The sequence below is a fragment of the Ranitomeya variabilis genome, chromosome 1 (genome assembly GCF_051348905.1).
Source record: "Ranitomeya variabilis isolate aRanVar5 chromosome 1, aRanVar5.hap1, whole genome shotgun sequence".
Classification (NCBI taxonomy): domain Eukaryota; kingdom Metazoa; phylum Chordata; class Amphibia; order Anura; family Dendrobatidae; genus Ranitomeya; species Ranitomeya variabilis.
This window is the reverse complement of record NC_135232.1, coordinates 31,199,100-31,217,203: the sequence shown is the minus strand read 5'-3', so window position 1 is coordinate 31,217,203 and position 18,104 is coordinate 31,199,100. Positions and strand designations below refer to the sequence as shown.

The window sequence follows — 18,104 nt, the reverse complement described above, 5'->3', positions numbered from 1 at the left end:
TTCTGACTCTCTACAGGAACATGAAGAACATGTCAAAACTGTTTTAAGATGTCTGAAAGAGAACCAACTGTATATCAAGCCGGAGAAATGCGAGTTCCATCGTTCTGAGATACAGTTCTTGGGTTATATCATCTCTCCCCAGGGGCTGAACATGGAATCTGGTAAGATTCAGGCTATCCTTGACTGGCCGGTACCCAAGAACGTTAAGGAGGTCCAACGTTTTATTGGTTTTGCAAATTTCTACAGACACTTCATTCAAAATTTTTCTGATATTGTCCGTCCCATTACTTCCTTGACAAAGAACGAAAAGCCCTTTAAGTGGTCATCACAGGCTCAGGAAGCTTTTGATCGGCTGAAGATCTGTTTCACATCAGCACCGCTGTTGATACACCCAGATCCAACACATCCTTTCATTGTGGAGGTGGACGCTTCTGATAATGCTTTGGGGGCTATTCTCTCCCAAAGAACTGGAGAGAAGGGTCTGCTACATCCTTTTGCTTTCTTTTCCCGTAGACTAACCTCAGCAGAGAAGAATTACGACGTGGGAGACAAGGAATTGCTGGCTATTATTGCTGCTTTCAAAGAATGGAAGCATCATCTGCAAGGAGCTGCACAACAGATCATAGTGCTAACTGACCATCGCAATCTAGAGTTCCTTAGATCCGCTAGAGGTCTTTCTCCTCGTCAGGCTCGTTGGAACTTATTCTTAAATCAATTTAACTTTGTTATCTCGTACCATCCAGGTTCTCGTAATGGGAAGGCTGATGCTTTATCCCGAATCCATGCTGCGGATTCCGTACCTGGAGCCCCGTCCAAGACCATTCTATCTGATGCCAATTTCATCTGAGTTATCCACGATCAGGACTTATGGAAGGAGTGCAGGGAGGCCTATGAAGGTGATGTATTTCTGGCCAACCCACCTGTGGATATTAATCTTATCTTTAAGGGTGGCATGTGGTTCAGAGATCGACGTATCTACGTCCCGGAGGTCATCCGTCTGCAGATCCTCAAATTGGTACATGTCTCCAAGTTGGCTGGTCACAGGGGGGTACAGAAGACACAAGAGTTCCTGAGCCGATTCTTCTGGTGGCCAACTTGCCTGAAGGATACCAAGGACTATGTTCTCTCTTGCGAGGTATGTGCCCATTACAAGACTCCTCATGTGGCACCTACGGGTCTTCTACAACCATTACCTGTTCCATCCCACCCTTGGGGGTCTATATCAATGGACTTTATTGTGGAGCTGCCTACATCGGGGGGCATGAATACAATCATGGTGGTAGTTGATCGCCTGACTAAGGCTGCTCATTTTGTTCCGTGCACCGGCCTCCCCTCTGCTAAAGATACAGTGAACTTGGTTATACAGAATGTCTTTCGGTTGCATGGGGTGCCGGATGAGATCATCTCTGACTGTGGAGTACAGTTCACTTCAAGATTCTGGAAGGGGTTTTGCTCTGCACTCAATATTAATGTCTGTCACTCTTCTGCTTACCATCCCCAGGCAAATGGTCAGACCGAGCGCACCAACCAGACGCTGGAACAATATCTAAGATGCTATGTCAGCCATCTCCAGGATGATTGGTTGGAGTTGTTGCCGTTAGACGAATTTTCATATAATAATTCTCAGAGCGCCTCCACTAAATTTACACCTTTCTTTGCCAATCTGGGTTATCATCCGTGTATCTTACCTAGGTCTCCAATTAATTCTCCGCTTCCGGCAGTGGAGGAAAGGCTGACTGCGATGAGACAAAATCTGGAGGTTCTGAAGGAATCCCTGACCACAGCTCAACAACGTTATAAGAGATTGGCTGATAGATTCCGTTAACCTGCACCCATGTTCAAGGTAGGAGATTCCGTGTGGTTAGCAACTAAGAATCTGAAGTTAAATGTTGCTTCACAAAAGCTTGGACAGAAATTCATTGGCCCTTTCAAGATCAACGGTATTGTGAGCTCTGTGGCCTGCCGGCTGAAGCTACCTAGGACAATGAAGGTACACCCAGTTTTTCATGTATCTTTACTAAAGCCTGTATCTCCTAATACCTTCCAGGGACGTGTTGTGCCACCTCCGCAGCCTGTGGTGATTGATGGGCAAGAACAATTCGTGGTGGAGGAAATTATTGATTCCAGGATTCGCAGGAATCGGCTCCAATATCTGATAAGATGGCAGGGATATCCGCCTGAGGAAGACTCTTGGGAACCTGTGGAAAACATCAATGCCCAACAGAAGATTTCTCGTTTTCATCAGAGATTCCCTGAGAAACCAGGTCCAGGATCGTCCTGAGGCCGCTTCTAAGGACGGAGTAATGTCAGGACTCTGAACATTTTTTACCTTTTGTGCATTACTGCCCTTTTCCAACATGGCGTCTTTGGTCTCATGTGCACTTGTCTTCCTGCTATAAAACTCCACCCCAGCCTTCAGTCTGTGCTAGATTATTCTGCTTTGCATCCAGCTCCTGATTACTCCCTGGCCTTGCACCTGCACCTGCTCCTGTGAACCTGTGTTGGAGATCCTGCCACTCTGCTCTAGTTTCTGCTGCATACACCAGGGTTCAGTAATCCTCCTTCATCTGCTGCTCGTGTTACTTCCATCTGCATTTGCTGGACATGTAAGCTGTTTCTGCTCTGCAAAACCTGAGACTATTAACCAGGCCTGCCTGGTTGAGCTAAGATATGATTTGAACTGCCTTATAGCATATCTATCTGTGTCTGGACTAAGTCAAGGATCTATTCGTGTCAAGTTTCCTCCAGAATAACTGTGCTTCATAGACTTTCGGTTTGTTTGCATCTACCTCTGAAGTTTCCTATAGACTGCTAAGCTGCTTTTATTATTTGCACCAAGTGTTGTGGACTTGAGTTTCTCTCTGCACCTGCTTGAATCACCGTGTGATAATATAAACTTTACCACTTATAAAACTGTGTCCTGTTGTCTTGTTCCACGCAAAGAGTCTCCTGAATTATCCCCTATAATTATTACACAAATATTAGAATGGCCTCAACATACCTCGCCACATAGTATAAAATGCCCCATAGGACTCCATATAGTATACTGCTATTCATAGATCTCCATACAGTGAAATTTATCACATAGTCCTCCAAATAGTATAAATCGCTCCCCATAGTCCATACAGTATAATGCTCCCCATAGTTCGCCATACAGAATAATGCAGCCCCATAGTCATCCATAGTCCTCCATACAGTTAATACACTCCCTATAGTCCAAACAGTATAATGCACTCCCTGTAGACGTCAATACAGTATATTGAACTCCCCATAGTTGTCCATGTAGTATAATGTACTCTCCATAGCCCATACAGTATAATGCACTCCCCATAGTTGTCCATGTAGTATAATGCTCTCCCCATAGTTCATACAGTATAATGCACTCCCCATAGTCCTTAAAGTATAATGCACTCCCTGATATAGTTGAACTTGTGGTGGCGGTTGAGGGGCTCGAACCACGGGCCATATAGCAGCTGCACGGTGTGGTGCCTACATTGGTGGTACGCCACTGCCTTCAGTGACATCTACGGGGCATACAGAAAGGATAAATGCTATGTGAATGCTATATTTCGGCAGGGGAAGGTATTTTTTTTCTACATCAGGGACAAAGCATGAGCGGATATTCTGAGCTGCATCAATTTATTGACTCAGATATTTTCTGGCATCTGGATAGGGGGGTTTTGTCTATTCAGTTTAGATTACCATGTGAACATATGTGAAAATAGACACAGACATAAATCTTATGAATTTGCATAGTTTATATAACTGTACATTTTAATGCAAAACCGGCTGAAAGCATTTATGAGTGTAAAGTGCCGACTGGCATTCTCAAACACACAGGAGACACATGGGGACATGGCGGAATATGATTTATTTCGTTAGAATTCGGATCTTTTTTTTTGTGGGTCAAAGATGTAAAAATTGTCCCAGCAACATCAGGGTTAAATGGGATATTCTTGGGAAAATATATCGCCTGAAATTGAGATTTTATATCATCAAGAATCAAGACGTGATCTTATCTGCAGAGAATGGGAGATAATTTCTCTTTCAGGCTTCATGTAACATTTATTATGTCTCCAGCAGTTCTTTTAGTGTTATGGCCTTTACTGTCAGCGTTCTTACAGAATTCGATAAATTCCGCTATAATTACAGTACCTGGCATACCCGGTGGTCCCGGCAGACCGGGTGGTCCTGCAATTGGTTGCTGAAATCTATAACCAAATTCTCCTCGACAGCAGCTGCTGCAATCTGGTTGCTGAGGAGTCTAAAAAATATAAATATTGTTACACACCGAGCCTAAAACATCAGAAGAATTTCATCATTGACAACTGTGTCCAGAGTACGACTACAGCACAAACTACAGCGTAAAGTCAACATGTAGATTTCAATATTTGTGTATTACATAAAAAAGCATGCAATCTGTACATACATTACATTACTGATCCTGAGTTACACCCTGTATTATACTCCAGAGCTGAACTCACTATTCTGCTGGTGCAGTCACTGTGTACATACATTACATTACTGATCCTGAGTTACGTCCTGTATTATACTCCAGAGCTGCTCTCACTATTCTGCTGGTGGAGTCACTGTGTACATACATTACATTACTGATCCTGAGTTACATCCTGTATTATCTTCCAGAGCTGCACTCACTATTCTGCTGGTGCCGTCACTGTGTACATACATTACATTACTGATCCTGAGTTACATTTTGTATTATACCCCAGAGCTGCACTCACTATTCTGCTGGTGTAGTCACTGTGTACATTCTTTACATTACTGATCCTGAGTTACATCCTGTACTATACCCCAGAGCTGCACTCACTATTCTGCTGGTGCAGTCACTGTGTACATACATTACATTACTGCTCCTGAGTTACATCCTGTATTATACCCCAGAGCTGCACTCACTATTCTGCTGGTGCAGTCACTGTGTACATACATTACATTACTGATCCTGAGTTACCTCCTGTATTATACCCCAGAGCTGCGCTCACTATTCTGCTGGTGCAGTCACTGTGTACATACATTACATTACTGATCCTGAGTTACCTCCTGTATTATACTCCAGAGCTGCACTCACTATTCTGCTGGTGCAGTCACTGTGTACATACATTACATTACTGACCCTGAGTTACCTCCTGTATTATACCCCAGAGCTGCGCTCACTATTCTGCTGGTGCAGTCACTGTGTACATACATTACATTACTGATCCTGAGTTACATCCTGTATTATACTCCAGAGCTGCACTCACTATTCTGCTGGTGCAGTCACTGTGTACATTCATTACATTACTGATCCTGAGTTACATCCTGTATTATACTCCAGAGCTGCACTCACTATTCTGCTGGTGCAGTCACTGTGTACATACATTACATTACTGATCCTGAGTTACCTCCTGTATTATACTCCAGAGCTGCACTCACTATTCTGCTGGTGCAGTTACTGTGTACATACATTACATTACTGATCCTGAGTTACATCCTGTAGTATACCCCAGAGCAGCACTCACTATTCTGCTGGTACAGTCACTGTCTACATACATTACATTACTGATCCTGAGTTACATCCTGTATTATACTCCAGAGCTGCACTCATGATTCTCCTGCTGGAGTCAATAATACCAGACTCAAAACTGTAATCTGCTAACCCTACATAGTCTGCCTCCCAGTGACCCTATATCTCCATCTACAGTAATAGTTATATATAATAATGTCGGGCTACGAATAATATCTTATAAAAATAAGTTAAAAAAAAGTGAGAAAAACTCCAAAATGGAACAAAACAGTAAAAGCCGTGTTCCAAGCGCACAAATTAATCCATCGTCACCACAAATAAATAAATATGAGAAATTTCCATCTTCATAACCAGGACTGTCCAAGAAAAAAAGTGACATCCGTCAGAACATCCTAATAAAGAGACATCAAGAAACAGAGCAAGACAATGACAATGGAACGAATTACTGATGTAGCAGAGCTGAGTTTGTCAGAGTCTGACAATTGGCATTGCTGGTAAAGAATTAATAGGGGGTTCCAATAATGCAGCCCACCAAACACAGTCAGCTCTGCTACATCTTGGAAACAGGAGTTGTAACCAGTGTTCTCGTAAGAAATAATCTAGAAAAGCCAAGACAGGTAGAGGTGAAGAAGATGAATGCAGAGTACCTGGACTCTGTGTGAGGGTTGCTCTAGCTCATCTACCTCGGGGGTCCCCAACTCTTTTTGAGTAGCAGAATTAAAGGAAAATGTCTCAATGTGGAGATTCCGCTCTCCCACTACTTCCCTGCCGGATACAACGCCCGTCCGTTGATGATGACTCCCAACTACTTTGGCCAGTGGATTATTAGATCTTCTCCTCACCTCCATGTTTTCATCCTGACCAAGGCTACACGGCAAAGCAAATACAGCCAGAAGCCACCAGAGGCTAAGACGCTTTGGAGCCATTCAGGTAGAGAATCCAGGCAAGAGACATAAAGCTTGGGTCAAAAAAGTTCCCGAAAAATCTGCTCCTACCAAGTTATATACTGGAGGCAGCTGGAGAGGGGGAAAAAAAAGAGGACTGCAAAATCTACCGAGCCTAAAGGAAAGTATTAGTCATCCTTCTACTGTGACCAGAGAAATGGATTTCCCTGCGGCTTTCGCTTAGTATCATGAATGGTCGTAATTCGGGACGTGTATGGGAGTCACACCTCTCCGGAAATGTCGCGTCTCTGTATACAAATAAGATGGGAAATTGTGACCATGGAACAATTGGGATTTTGCCCTTCGTTAGACACGGAGATTGTATGGCTTCTTCATTTGTACAAGGACAAGTTGGAACAAGGACAAGTTTTATGGTGGCCAAGAATTTCTCTAAAGCGTTTTTTCAAGTGTGAAAATTTCTCAAAATAACCAGAACCACGAGGAAGTTTTCTTTTCTTGAGTAATTATTCTCAAACTTTTTAAAAAATTTTTTTTAATTTTCATCATGATAGCAAACTATTGTTTTTTTACGTTTACTCAGACAAGTCATTTATTTGGTTATTGTGGTCCTTGGAGATCATCTTCTGCCATAGGGACTAGTGATGATCATGCACTAAAATGCTTGAGTGCTCGGTACTCAAATCAAGCAGATCGGACTCTCGGATGGGCTCACCTTGAGTACCGAGTGTAATGGAAGTCAATGGGAAACGAGAATTTTTCCTGCAGATCCTACCCAGAGGGATGGTGAGGCATGAAAATCACTTAAATGGATGGAAACAGTGCTCAGCCGCACCAGTCAAGCAAATGTAAATTCAAAATGGATATTCCCTGCTCCCCGCAATTATAATCTCGCCAACCTCTCGGCGCCTGTGAAGATTTTTACTGTCACTGACCCAACGCTGAGAGGTGGCCATAGGGAGCAATGAATATTCATTTTGAATTTACATCTGCTTAATTGGTCAGCGCATGGCTCTCATTTCTCCAGTGCTGACAACAAGAAATCCAGACAATGAGAGCTATAAACGTTATATATCCTGAAAGAGTTGCCCAAGCCCTATTTCAGGATACTACTGCTTTAGTCCAAAATAATCACCTGATAGATTCTCTTTAACATGTTAAATAAGTTAAAAAAAAAACTACTTGTGGTCCCCTCTATTTTAATAACCAGCTAGGGTAAAGCAGAATATTGTAGGCTTATATTGTCAGGCTGGGAAGGTCCATGGTTATTTCACCCTTCTTAGCTTAAAAATACCAGCCCGCAGCCGCCCCAGAAGTGGTGCATGATATTAGATACCCTGTTGTGGTGGCAATTGGGGTAGTGTTTATTGGGGATGATGTCAACAGCTGGCAAACATCAAAGCCCTGATCTTAGTAACGAGAGGTGTCCGTCAGATACCCCCATTACTAACCCAGTAACAAACACACACGCAAAAATCTTTAACTGAAAAATTCTCTCAATAGCAATTTCCCTCTTTCACCAATCTATTAAAATAAAAAACCCGCCAGTCTACCGTAGTCCACATGGAGGTCCCATAACGATCTCCAGCTCTGTTGTCTAAAATATATTGAGCTTTGTTTTGATAATTTAAGCCCAAAACTGTCTGCTTTACGTTAGCTGGCAATTAACCCTCTCCCCCTCTTAGTTTTTTTTTAAATGTATATAATATGTATGGCACGTGAGCACTCGTGATACTGAATCAAGTAATGAGCGTGTCCGAGCAACCCGATGCTCGATCGAGTAACAAGCAGTTGTAGGGATGTGGACTGTCTTACCCTGTTCCTTCCTCTGAAGACAGCAATCACATAGTTCACATAGTTAAGTGGTATGGGATATAAGAAAGGACAATAGGTTTAGTCTATAGGATAGGATATAGTTAATGATAGAACTAGCCCAGTGGGTGGGAACTAGTGTTTCTAAAAGGGGGGTACTTCCTGATAGTGTGTGGTTAGAGACGTGCAGTGTGCGGGTCAAGTTCAGGTGCAGTGGGCTGCTAGGGGCAACGTGGACCAATTGTTTGAGGCAGTGGGAGGCCATATTGAATTCCCTGATGGAGTCTTGCTGCACCGACGATCAAGAATGACACTCTGCTGCCTCCAACCATCAAGACAATTATGCAATTGTCCAATGAGTGACGGATGAGGTTGCAGCTGTTTTTACTGTTAGGCCAGTTATTGAAGAACTCACAGTGAGTGTATGGTATATACACCTCCAATTTCAACACATGGAATATACAGTATATATACACCTCACTATGGTCACTGCCAACCTTCACAATAATAAAAGTAACTAGCTGCCACTACAAATGGTTTATACACACCGATTGGACACCCGTTGAGATAGCATATGGCTTTAGGGGTGCGGTTTATAGAACAAGAGGAACAGAACTATATTATATATTTAATCTGATAAAATATATACAGTGTTTATAAGAATAAACAAAGTGGTAACAAAATGGATAAAACTGTACAGTATAAATAATGACATAAAATAAAAAGGATAAACAGGAGAAATGTACTAATCCTGTTGTCGCAGGGTTGGCTCTGGCTTTAAGGAAGGTGAGCTTTTCATTTCTGGGGGTTATCGGACAGAAGTACAGTAAACTGCATCTCCCAGGACTGACAAAGATTATAATTAGGCTTTCACTCCCACATACCTCCTTCTCTGGTGACTTAGAACAGGGCTGGTCTTCAGAAAAAATATTTATTGGTAGACCTCTTGAAATAAATGCCTTTCACAGTTTTAAGGTGCCGGAGTACAGATGTTCACCAAAACTGTCTCATTTCAAACTACAAAAAAGACAGCACGAAAAAACGTATTTTTAGTTATTTTCTTTCATTCTGAATGTGAATTTCATATTCATACATTCAGTTGTTAAATACTTCGCAATAATATAGATAATAATCACCACTGTGGATATACTATCCCACTGCGATGTGAGCTCCAGCAGACTTCTGGGCAACAGCAGGAACAACACTGTAGACAAACCGAGCGCACACAAGCACTATGGATAAAGCAGCAGGACAGAGACACTTGTTTAAAAATACAGGGAAACACCCGCGATGACGTTTCCGGGGACCTCACCATGCAATCCTCCTTCAATTCCATCATCACCTTGCGATTTTCCGTTTTTGCGCTTTGTATTTTTGCTCCCCTTGTTTGCAGAGCCATAACTTTTTTTTCATTTTTCTGTCTACGTATATGGCCATGTGAGGGCTTGTTTTTTGCAGGACGAGTTGTAATTTTGAATGACGCCATTGATTTTATCATATAGTGCACTGGAAAATTGGAAACAAAATTCCAAGTTCAGTGAAATTAAAAAAAAAACACTATTTTCTGAGACCCGTAGTGTCTCCATTTTTCGGGATCAGGGGCTGGGTGAGGGCTAAGGCTGGTTTCACATTTGCGGATGGAGGTGCTGCTGATGCGTTGTTTTGACGGTGCGGCGTCGGCACCAAAATGCAACTCGTTACATTCGGCACAGGTAAAGATAGGCATACCCTATCTTTACCTAATTGTAAAGATAGGGTATGCACGCCGCATGCCGAGGTAGATGGAGCTGACCGGAGGATATGCGGCGGTGTGCGCAGCTTCACGGCGGATGTACGCAGCCCTCCACAGCACCTCCTTCATCAAATGTGAAACCAGCCTTATTTATTGCATGATGAGCTGATTTTTTTTATACCATTTTGGGGTAGGTACAATGTTTTGAGCTATCGTAATTGCATTTTTTTTTATTGTATAACCAATAAAACGTAATTCTGTCATTTTGATTTTTTTTCTCGTTATGCCGTTTACCGATCAGATAAATTTATTTTATATTTTGATAAATGGGATATTTCTGAACACAGCGGTACAAAATATGTGTATTTTTTTACGGTCTTATTTTGAATGGGGGCAAAAATGGGGGTGATTTGAACTTTTAATATTTTTTTTATTTTTTTATATTTTTTTTATATTTTTCTCAACTTTTTACTTGCTTCAATAGTCTCCTGAAGAGACTTGAAGCTGCGATGATCTGATCGCTTATAGTACACATAGCGGTGATTCAGCCTGTGTGTAACTGTCACTTACAGGGTGGGAAAGTCCGGTGGATGGCACAACACACACAAACAGGATGGAAAAAGGGAGAGGAAAGCCCTAACAGTAGTAAGCGAGGGATGAGGCACCTCCTATCCACAACCTGTGCCTTTCCCTAAACTCCCCTAATGTCCTATGCAGGTCCTTCCCCCCACTGCCGTCATGTGCATTGTCCCTAGCTGTCACTTCACTATATCCTGGCTAGTGCACTGGCCAGCAAGGACGCTAGCCTCACCACTGCAGATGGTATTAACACAGGGGGTAGTGACAAGCACGCAACAGTCAAGGAAAGAAACAACAAAACTTAGCTCCATACTCTGCTGCCAAGCTCCAAACAGCAGAGGATGCGGCATCAGGACTCCGAACTCCACAGAAGCAGCAGATACACCGCTGGCACCAGAGAGAAACAAACTCCTAGGATGGTCTTCAGAAACAAACTCTATTACCAACGGTCAACTGATGCGTCATGTGACTATTTAAAGGATGGTGGTAGTGGTCACCACCCACATCAGCTGACCAGCAACAAAGCAGCAGCCAGCAAGGAAACTGACATTAACACTGGCTGACCATTTAAATTAAAGCAGAACCAGAGCTTTCACGAATCAAAAAATGAATTGTGACAGTAGCATAAATCATCATCTCCTATGAATAGGCCCAGCGTTCATAGATTTACAATAACAGGAATGGGAGTATTCTGTCATGACAACTCATCAGTGCCCCGCAATTACGTCACAGGTGCGCCGATGGGCGGTACTTACGACGCGCTTACAGTTCTGTGTGACTTAAATGCCGCTGTCAGAGATTGACAGCGCGATTTAGCATATTAACAGCCACGATTGGATCATGGATACACCCGCGGCTGTTAGAGGCACATGACACCTGATCAGGTCAGCTGTCATATGCAGAGAAAGATGCAGGCTCAGCACTGGAGCCTGCATCAAAGGGTGGTAGACGACCTTGGAAGTACTTATTCATAGTAAAGGGGTTAAATATAAGCAATTATTACACAAAATGCACAAAAAACACACACAACCCAACCGATCCATCTTATAAAAAAATCATTAAAGCTACATTTTTCATTCATCCCTTTAGGTGAGACTGTATCAAGAGAGTACATCCAGTATACTGCACGTCTCTTTGTAATAGTTCCTTTTTGATCTGATTTACATCTGTCTTGGAAATTTCTAACCAAACCATCCATTTTAATTCAGACACCATGCGTTTACACTCCCAAAAATGTATGGCTACCATTGTTTCCCCCAATTTATTTATTATCCATCAAAATTTGTTTTTATTCAACAAATAACCTAATAGCTGAACGATGATCTGTCTGTTAGACGAGTCGTAATACTACGCGATGTTTGACCAAGTATCCCAACCCACATCGGTAATTTAAAAAATAAACAATATTAGTTACAGGTTAAAAAAAAACTTTCAAAATTATTGTTGGCACCACGAATAATCGCACTACAAATATGGCAATTCATACGGGTATGTACCTTTATTACGGGACCTATCTGTAAACGTTTGCGGAGAGATCAACATGGAAGGCACCATTGGCAAATGAAGGTCAACGGTTTCCAGATCACTCCAAACAGGGAGTCTTGGGTAGAGATCCCACCTATAGGATATATATGGAATGATTATACTGTAGTTTGTGATATCCAGGTTCAATTAATTGCTTTTCCTGCAATAGTTTCTCTTATGTCACTTCAGTCATTTTCCAGACTTCTTGGCATCATTTCCTCCATGCTACAGCTATTGTGATGCCAACAATTCCTGTGGTCTTACTATTTGGCAATTATCTTCGGAACGATTTGGCTTCATCTTGCAGAACTAATGTTCCTTCAGTGTAGATTATCTTATGTCTCCAAGCTCCTGGTGGATATGCTTTTTCTAAGGGCTAATGCAGTGCATGAAGCCTCTAATGGAGTGAATACAGCCTCTAATGCAGTGCATGGAGCCTCTAATGGAGTGAATACAGCCTCTAATGCAGTGCATGGAGCCTCTAATGGAGTGAATACAGCCTCTAATGCAGTGCATGAAGCCTCTAATGGAGTGAATATGCAGCGCCCCAGAGTCCTGGTCGTTGCAGTACTGTCGCTCTGCCACTAAGGGGAGTGCTGGTACGTCTGATGGCACTAAAGGAGTTCACCTGACCAGGTATCACAGTCACACATTACACTTCACACTCCGGCCACCAGGGGGAGCAAAGGGTTCTATGTATTAGGCCACTCCTCACACTCTGGTAAAACTGGGGGTTGGATAGGAAGTTAGAGAGAAGCTGACTGGGTTTTGCCGAGGCAACACCTAGTGAGAGAAGAGGTTGCTGGGAAGATTCAGGGGGGTCCCTGTCTGGGGTGGGATCCTGATAGAGGCCTAGTGAAAAGGACAGATTGTTACGGAGCCGCGCCTGCACTTCATTGCGGCGGTATCTTAAGAAAGGATAAGAAGCGAGGTTTATTGTGGAGAAGTGAGAAACGAGATCACAGCACAAAGGCGAGAGAACCAGTAGGAGTCGTGCCCCGAGATCGGCAACATTCTACTGAGGCGCGTAGCCGGTGGTCGGAATGCCGAGGAAGTATTGGGCTCCACGCATTACTTCAAACCAACGGCAGGGCAGTTAATTATAGGTTGGCTGTCTCACCTAAATCACCTAATGAAGACAACAGAGGCAATTGTGGGAGAGGGGCGTCTCTAGGGTCCCTATAAAATAACTATAGGCCTACCCCGTCATACGGGTGCGTCCCATCCATATCATCTGGGGGACGGAGAGAAAGAACAGAAACATACACGACAGTTGTGAGGACTATCCCGTGGTGCTCAGCAGGGAAGTACTACAACACCCAGGCGCTAATAGGTAGGCCCTGATTTCTACCTGCAAAGGGAACTCTGGATGTGCCTTCGGACCGGCCGGTCTCAGCCAGCCCTGTTAACAGTGCTCTGGATTGTGGATCCCGAAGCCTTCAGTAAAGAGGTAAAGAGACTGCAACCCTGTGTCCTCGTTATTTACTGCGACCTACACCACCACCTACACCTTTTATTGGGCGCCCCTTAGCAGGACCACGGACCGGGTCAGGCCACCGTGACATCCTCAGCACCGATAGACCCGGTACCGAGTACCCCGCCGTCCTGCGTTTGGGGGCCGCTCCAACTTGGCGTCACGAACAGGATCTACTTAAGCCTGAAGAATCAAGTCATGTGTGCCTTGGAACTGTGACTGAATTGTGTTTGAACCGTGATTTATTGCAAAGACTGTGTATTGCTATTTCCCGCCCAAACCACCGCCATTACAGCGCAACGCGGAGTACAGGAGAAGAAGAAGGGCGTGGACTTGTGGGCGTGAACAAGCTGAAGAGCGCGAAGAACCATGGCCCCCAGTCTAAATATTGCTGTATCCTGAGGACATGTCCGTCAGCAGCCGAAGTCCGCCTCCTCATTCTCTATGGAGGGTGGAGACCATGGAGACGGGGCCGCCCCCAAAAGAGAATGCGGGAAGACGACCCAGAAGAGGGGACAGACATGGCGACTTCCAGGCAGCCATGTGGGGACACCCCGGCCTGGCGCAGGGCCTCACCATCAGAAGCGAGCCTGGATCCACCGTCGCTGCGGGGATTGACCGTTGCAGAGCTGCCCCCGGGGAGGCCCAGCCGCCAGTCGCCAGAAGACTGGGTGGCCGCGGCTGAAGCCCAACAGCTGGCACGCTGCCAGGACGCCCACACTCGTGTGGGTTCCCGGCTTGTCCACTCTGCGGAGATCCGCCTGTCCCCTGTATTTCCCTCTTCACCTGTTCCGACCACGGAGGACCTGCAGACCCTGTCACTGGGTCGTGAGCCGCGGGAGCGGGACCTGAAGATCCTGCCATGGATGGAGCACCGGCGGCGCCTAGTGGCTGCGTGGAGGAAGGAGAGAGGGAGAGAGACCCGACCTGCGGTTATGGTTGATCTGAAGGACGATGTGGACGACCCTCCGCCGAAGTGGGGTGTCGTGGTAACCTTCAACCCTCAGGAAGGAAGGGGAGTCATCCAGGAGATCGGGGAGCCGCTGAAGGTGCACGTCACCCGGAACGAGGTGGAGCCTTGCTACGGAGAGGTCGATGCGGATCGCGACTTGCAACCCGGGGATGCCGTGGTCTACAAGCAAAGGGGGACTGACTGGAGGGGTCCCTGTCAGGGGTGGGATCCTGACAGAGGCCTAGTGAAAAGGACAGATCGTTATGGAGCCGCGCCTGCACTTCATTGCGGCGGTATCTTAAGAAAGGATAAGAAGCGAGGTTTATTGTGGAGAAGTGAGAAACGAGATCACAGCACAAAGGCGAGAGAACCAGTACCGTGACATCCTCAGCACCGATAGACCCGGTACCGAGTACCCCGCCGTCCTGCGTTTGGGGGCCGCTCCAACTATAGCCTCTAATGCAGTTCAGGGAGTCTCTAATGCAGTGCATGTAGCCCCTAACACAGTGCAGTGCATGGAGCCTATGTTGCTCTGCATTATGTCACGTTTTGTTAGATTTGAGCGAGTCAAATCTGGAAAAAATTAATTGTATTCTGACAAATTGTATTCTGGGGAGATTTGCAATGAATTTGATTTATTTTCAAATCCATTCACTACTTTCTAAAGCCAACATATAGAATTATAGAATGGTAGAGTTGGAAGGGACTGTTATGATTCCTGGAGTGGACCCACTGGATTGCGGTGACGACAGTTCCCAGGCGAGCTGACCAGGTGGAACCGACCCCTAAACAGGGACCATTAGGGGCAAGCCTAGGCAGGAGATACACCACGATAGCTTGTGCCAGAGGGCCGGCTCAAGGACAACGAGGAGAATCAGGGTACTCACCGAGGACCAGACGGGCGGAGCAGCCACAGAGAAAACCCGGGACTCAGGACGCAGCAGGGTTCATACAGAGGGTACCGGATTCTGGACGGAGCAGAGCACACACTGAAAGTGTACAGGGACAGAGCAGAGCACGCACTGGAAGCATACAGGGACTGAGCAGAGCATGCACTGAAAGTGTACAGGGACAGAGCAGAGTGTGGCGCCCCAGGGTCCTGGTCATCACAGTGGTATTGCTTTCCTACCGGGGAGAGTGATGCTACGTTTGGAGGCAAGGAAGGATATCTGCATCCAGGTATCAAAAACATGCAACACATTTCATACTCCAGGCCACCAGGGGAGCTTCTGATCCTATTTATTAGGTGACTCCCCATATATATATAACTGGTAGTCTGTAGGGAAAGTTAGTTAGTTCCAGACATCCCTCTGAGGAGGACAGAGGGTCCACGGAGCTGTGCATGCCCTCAGAGCTGCAGCTCCCAGAAAGAGACATTTTGAAGGCAGAATTGTATTGCAGCGAACATGAAGGAAGGCAAAGCAAGGGAGAGGATACGAGAAGGGGACCAGCCCCGAACAGGCTGCCTCCTTCTGAGGCGCAGAACACCGGTAGCCGGAACACCGAGGTAGTAAGGACCTCTACGCCTTACTTCAGAGACCGGCAGGACAGCTACTTGCATGTTACCTGTCTGTTATGACCCCAGTGGACAGGGTCTCAGAGGAACGTGTAAGTCTGCAAGATACAAAAATCCAGCTCATAGGGCTGTGGTAACTGGGTTGACCAAATAGCTACTCCTAACGCCAACACTAGAAGTAGCCGGGGATCATGCCTACGGTGATCGCTAGATGACTCGCGCCAGCCGGAGAATCTAACTACCCCTAGGAGAAGAAAACAAAGACCTCTCTTGCCTCCAGAGAAAGGGACCCCAAAGCAAGATACAAGCCCCCCACAAATAATAACGGTGAGGTAAGAGGAAATGACAAACACAGAAATGAACCAGGTTCAGCAAAGAGAGGCCAGCTTACTAATAGCAGAATATAGCAAGATAACTTATCTGGTCAACAAAAACCCTATAAAAATCCACGCTGGAGATTCAAGAACCCCCGAACCGTCTAACGGTCCGGGGGGAGAACACCAGCCCCCTAGAGCTTCCAGCAAAGGTCAGGATACAGATAGGAACAAGCTGGACAAAAATACCAAACAAAACAAAAGCAAAAAGCAAAGAAGCAGACTTAGCTTGAAAAACAGGAACCAGGATCAGAGGACAAGAGCACAACAGATTAGCTCTGATTTCAACGATGCCAGGCATTGAACTGAAGGTCCAGGGAGCTTATATAGCAACGCCCCTGAACTAACGGCCCAGGTGAGGATATAGGAAAAGACAGACGCTCCAGAGTCAAATCACTAATGACCACTAGAGGGAGCAAAAAGCAAAATCACAACACCTGTCCGCACCTACACCCAGGAGGCACGGTGACACCCCACAGAGCCGGGGTATCTAAGAGACCCTATAAACAGGCTCAAGTCACCAGTCATACGGGTTTTGTCCTATCCTATACGGGGGACAGAGAGAGGGTAAAACTACATCTGTGAGGACCTTATTTGAAGCTTATGCAGTAAGGGACTACACCACTACATCGCGAGGGAAGGCTATTGATTTCCACCTGGACAAGGGGACTCTGGACTTGCCTCTGAACCGGCCAGACTTTGCCTGCCCTGTGGTCTGGTGCCCTGGAATGTGGGTGCTGAAGTCTTCAGTAAAGGTAAAGAGGCTGCAACCCTGTGTCCTCGTTCTTCACTGCACCATTCACCATTCACCATCTACATACTGGGAAGCCCTGGGGATACACTTCATCTGTGGGAAGGTATACCATCTAGCTGCCATAACATAACCCCAGCGGACCCCTTAAAGCAGCATCGGTCACCCTGACCGAATACCACAGGTGGCGTCACGAACATAAACTTTATCCCTTTAAAGACCTTTCCCTTTTATACGGAAGTCCCAGGGCCACGGACCGGGTCAGCCACCGTGACATCCCCCTGTGAACCGCAGGACCTGGTACCGAGTAACCCCTTGCCCTGACGGGGCGCTCCAAGAGCACGCACTGAAAGTGTACAGAGACAGAGCAGAGCACGCACTGGAAGCGTACAGGGACAGAGCAGAGCGTGCACACACTGGTAGCGTACAGGGACAGAGCAGAGCACGTACGCACTGGAAGTGTACAGGGACAGAGCAGAGCATGCACTGGAGGTATACATGGACAGAGCAGAGCACACGCACTGGAGGCGTACAGGGACAGAGCAGAGCACGCACACATTGGAAGCATACAGGGACAGAGCAGAGCATGCACGCACTGGAAGTATACAGGGACAGAGCAGAGCAAGCACTGGAAGCGTACAGGGACTGAGCAGAGCATGCACTAGAAGCGTACAGGGACAGAGCAGAGCACGCACGCACTGGAAGTATACAGGGACCGAGCAGAGCACGCACTGGAAGCGTACAGGGACTGAGCAGAGCACGCACTGGAAGCGTACAGGGACTGAGCAGAGCACACACTGGAAGCATACAGGGACAGAGCAGAACACGCACGCACTGGAAGTATACAGGGACAGAGCAGAGCACGCACTGGAAGTGTACAGGGACTGAGCAGAGCACGCACTGGAAGCGTACAGGGACAGAGTAGAGCAGGCACTGGAAGCGTATAGGGACCTGATGCACTGAAACC

General features: G+C 45.9%; 1 protein-coding gene across 3 annotated transcripts in view; it reads right to left on the bottom strand.

Moving 5' to 3' along the window:
- Nucleotides 1–6,616, bottom strand: part of C1QTNF3 (C1q and TNF related 3) — a 93,869-nt gene extending 87,253 nt beyond the window's left edge. The window contains exons 1-2 of one of the 3 annotated variants that reach the window (XM_077280715.1): nucleotides 6,169–6,616; nucleotides 4,156–4,264 (exon numbers count right to left, since the gene is read on the bottom strand). In XM_077280715.1, coding sequence (XP_077136830.1) covers nucleotides 4,156–4,264; nucleotides 6,169–6,447 — 388 coding nt within the window. In that variant the 5' untranslated portion in view covers nucleotides 6,448–6,616. The remainder of the gene's footprint in view (nucleotides 1–4,155; nucleotides 4,265–6,168) is intronic. The other 2 variants (XM_077280717.1, XM_077280716.1) reach the window with 2 other exon arrangements.
- Between the last annotated feature and the right edge of the window lie 11,488 nt (nucleotides 6,617–18,104).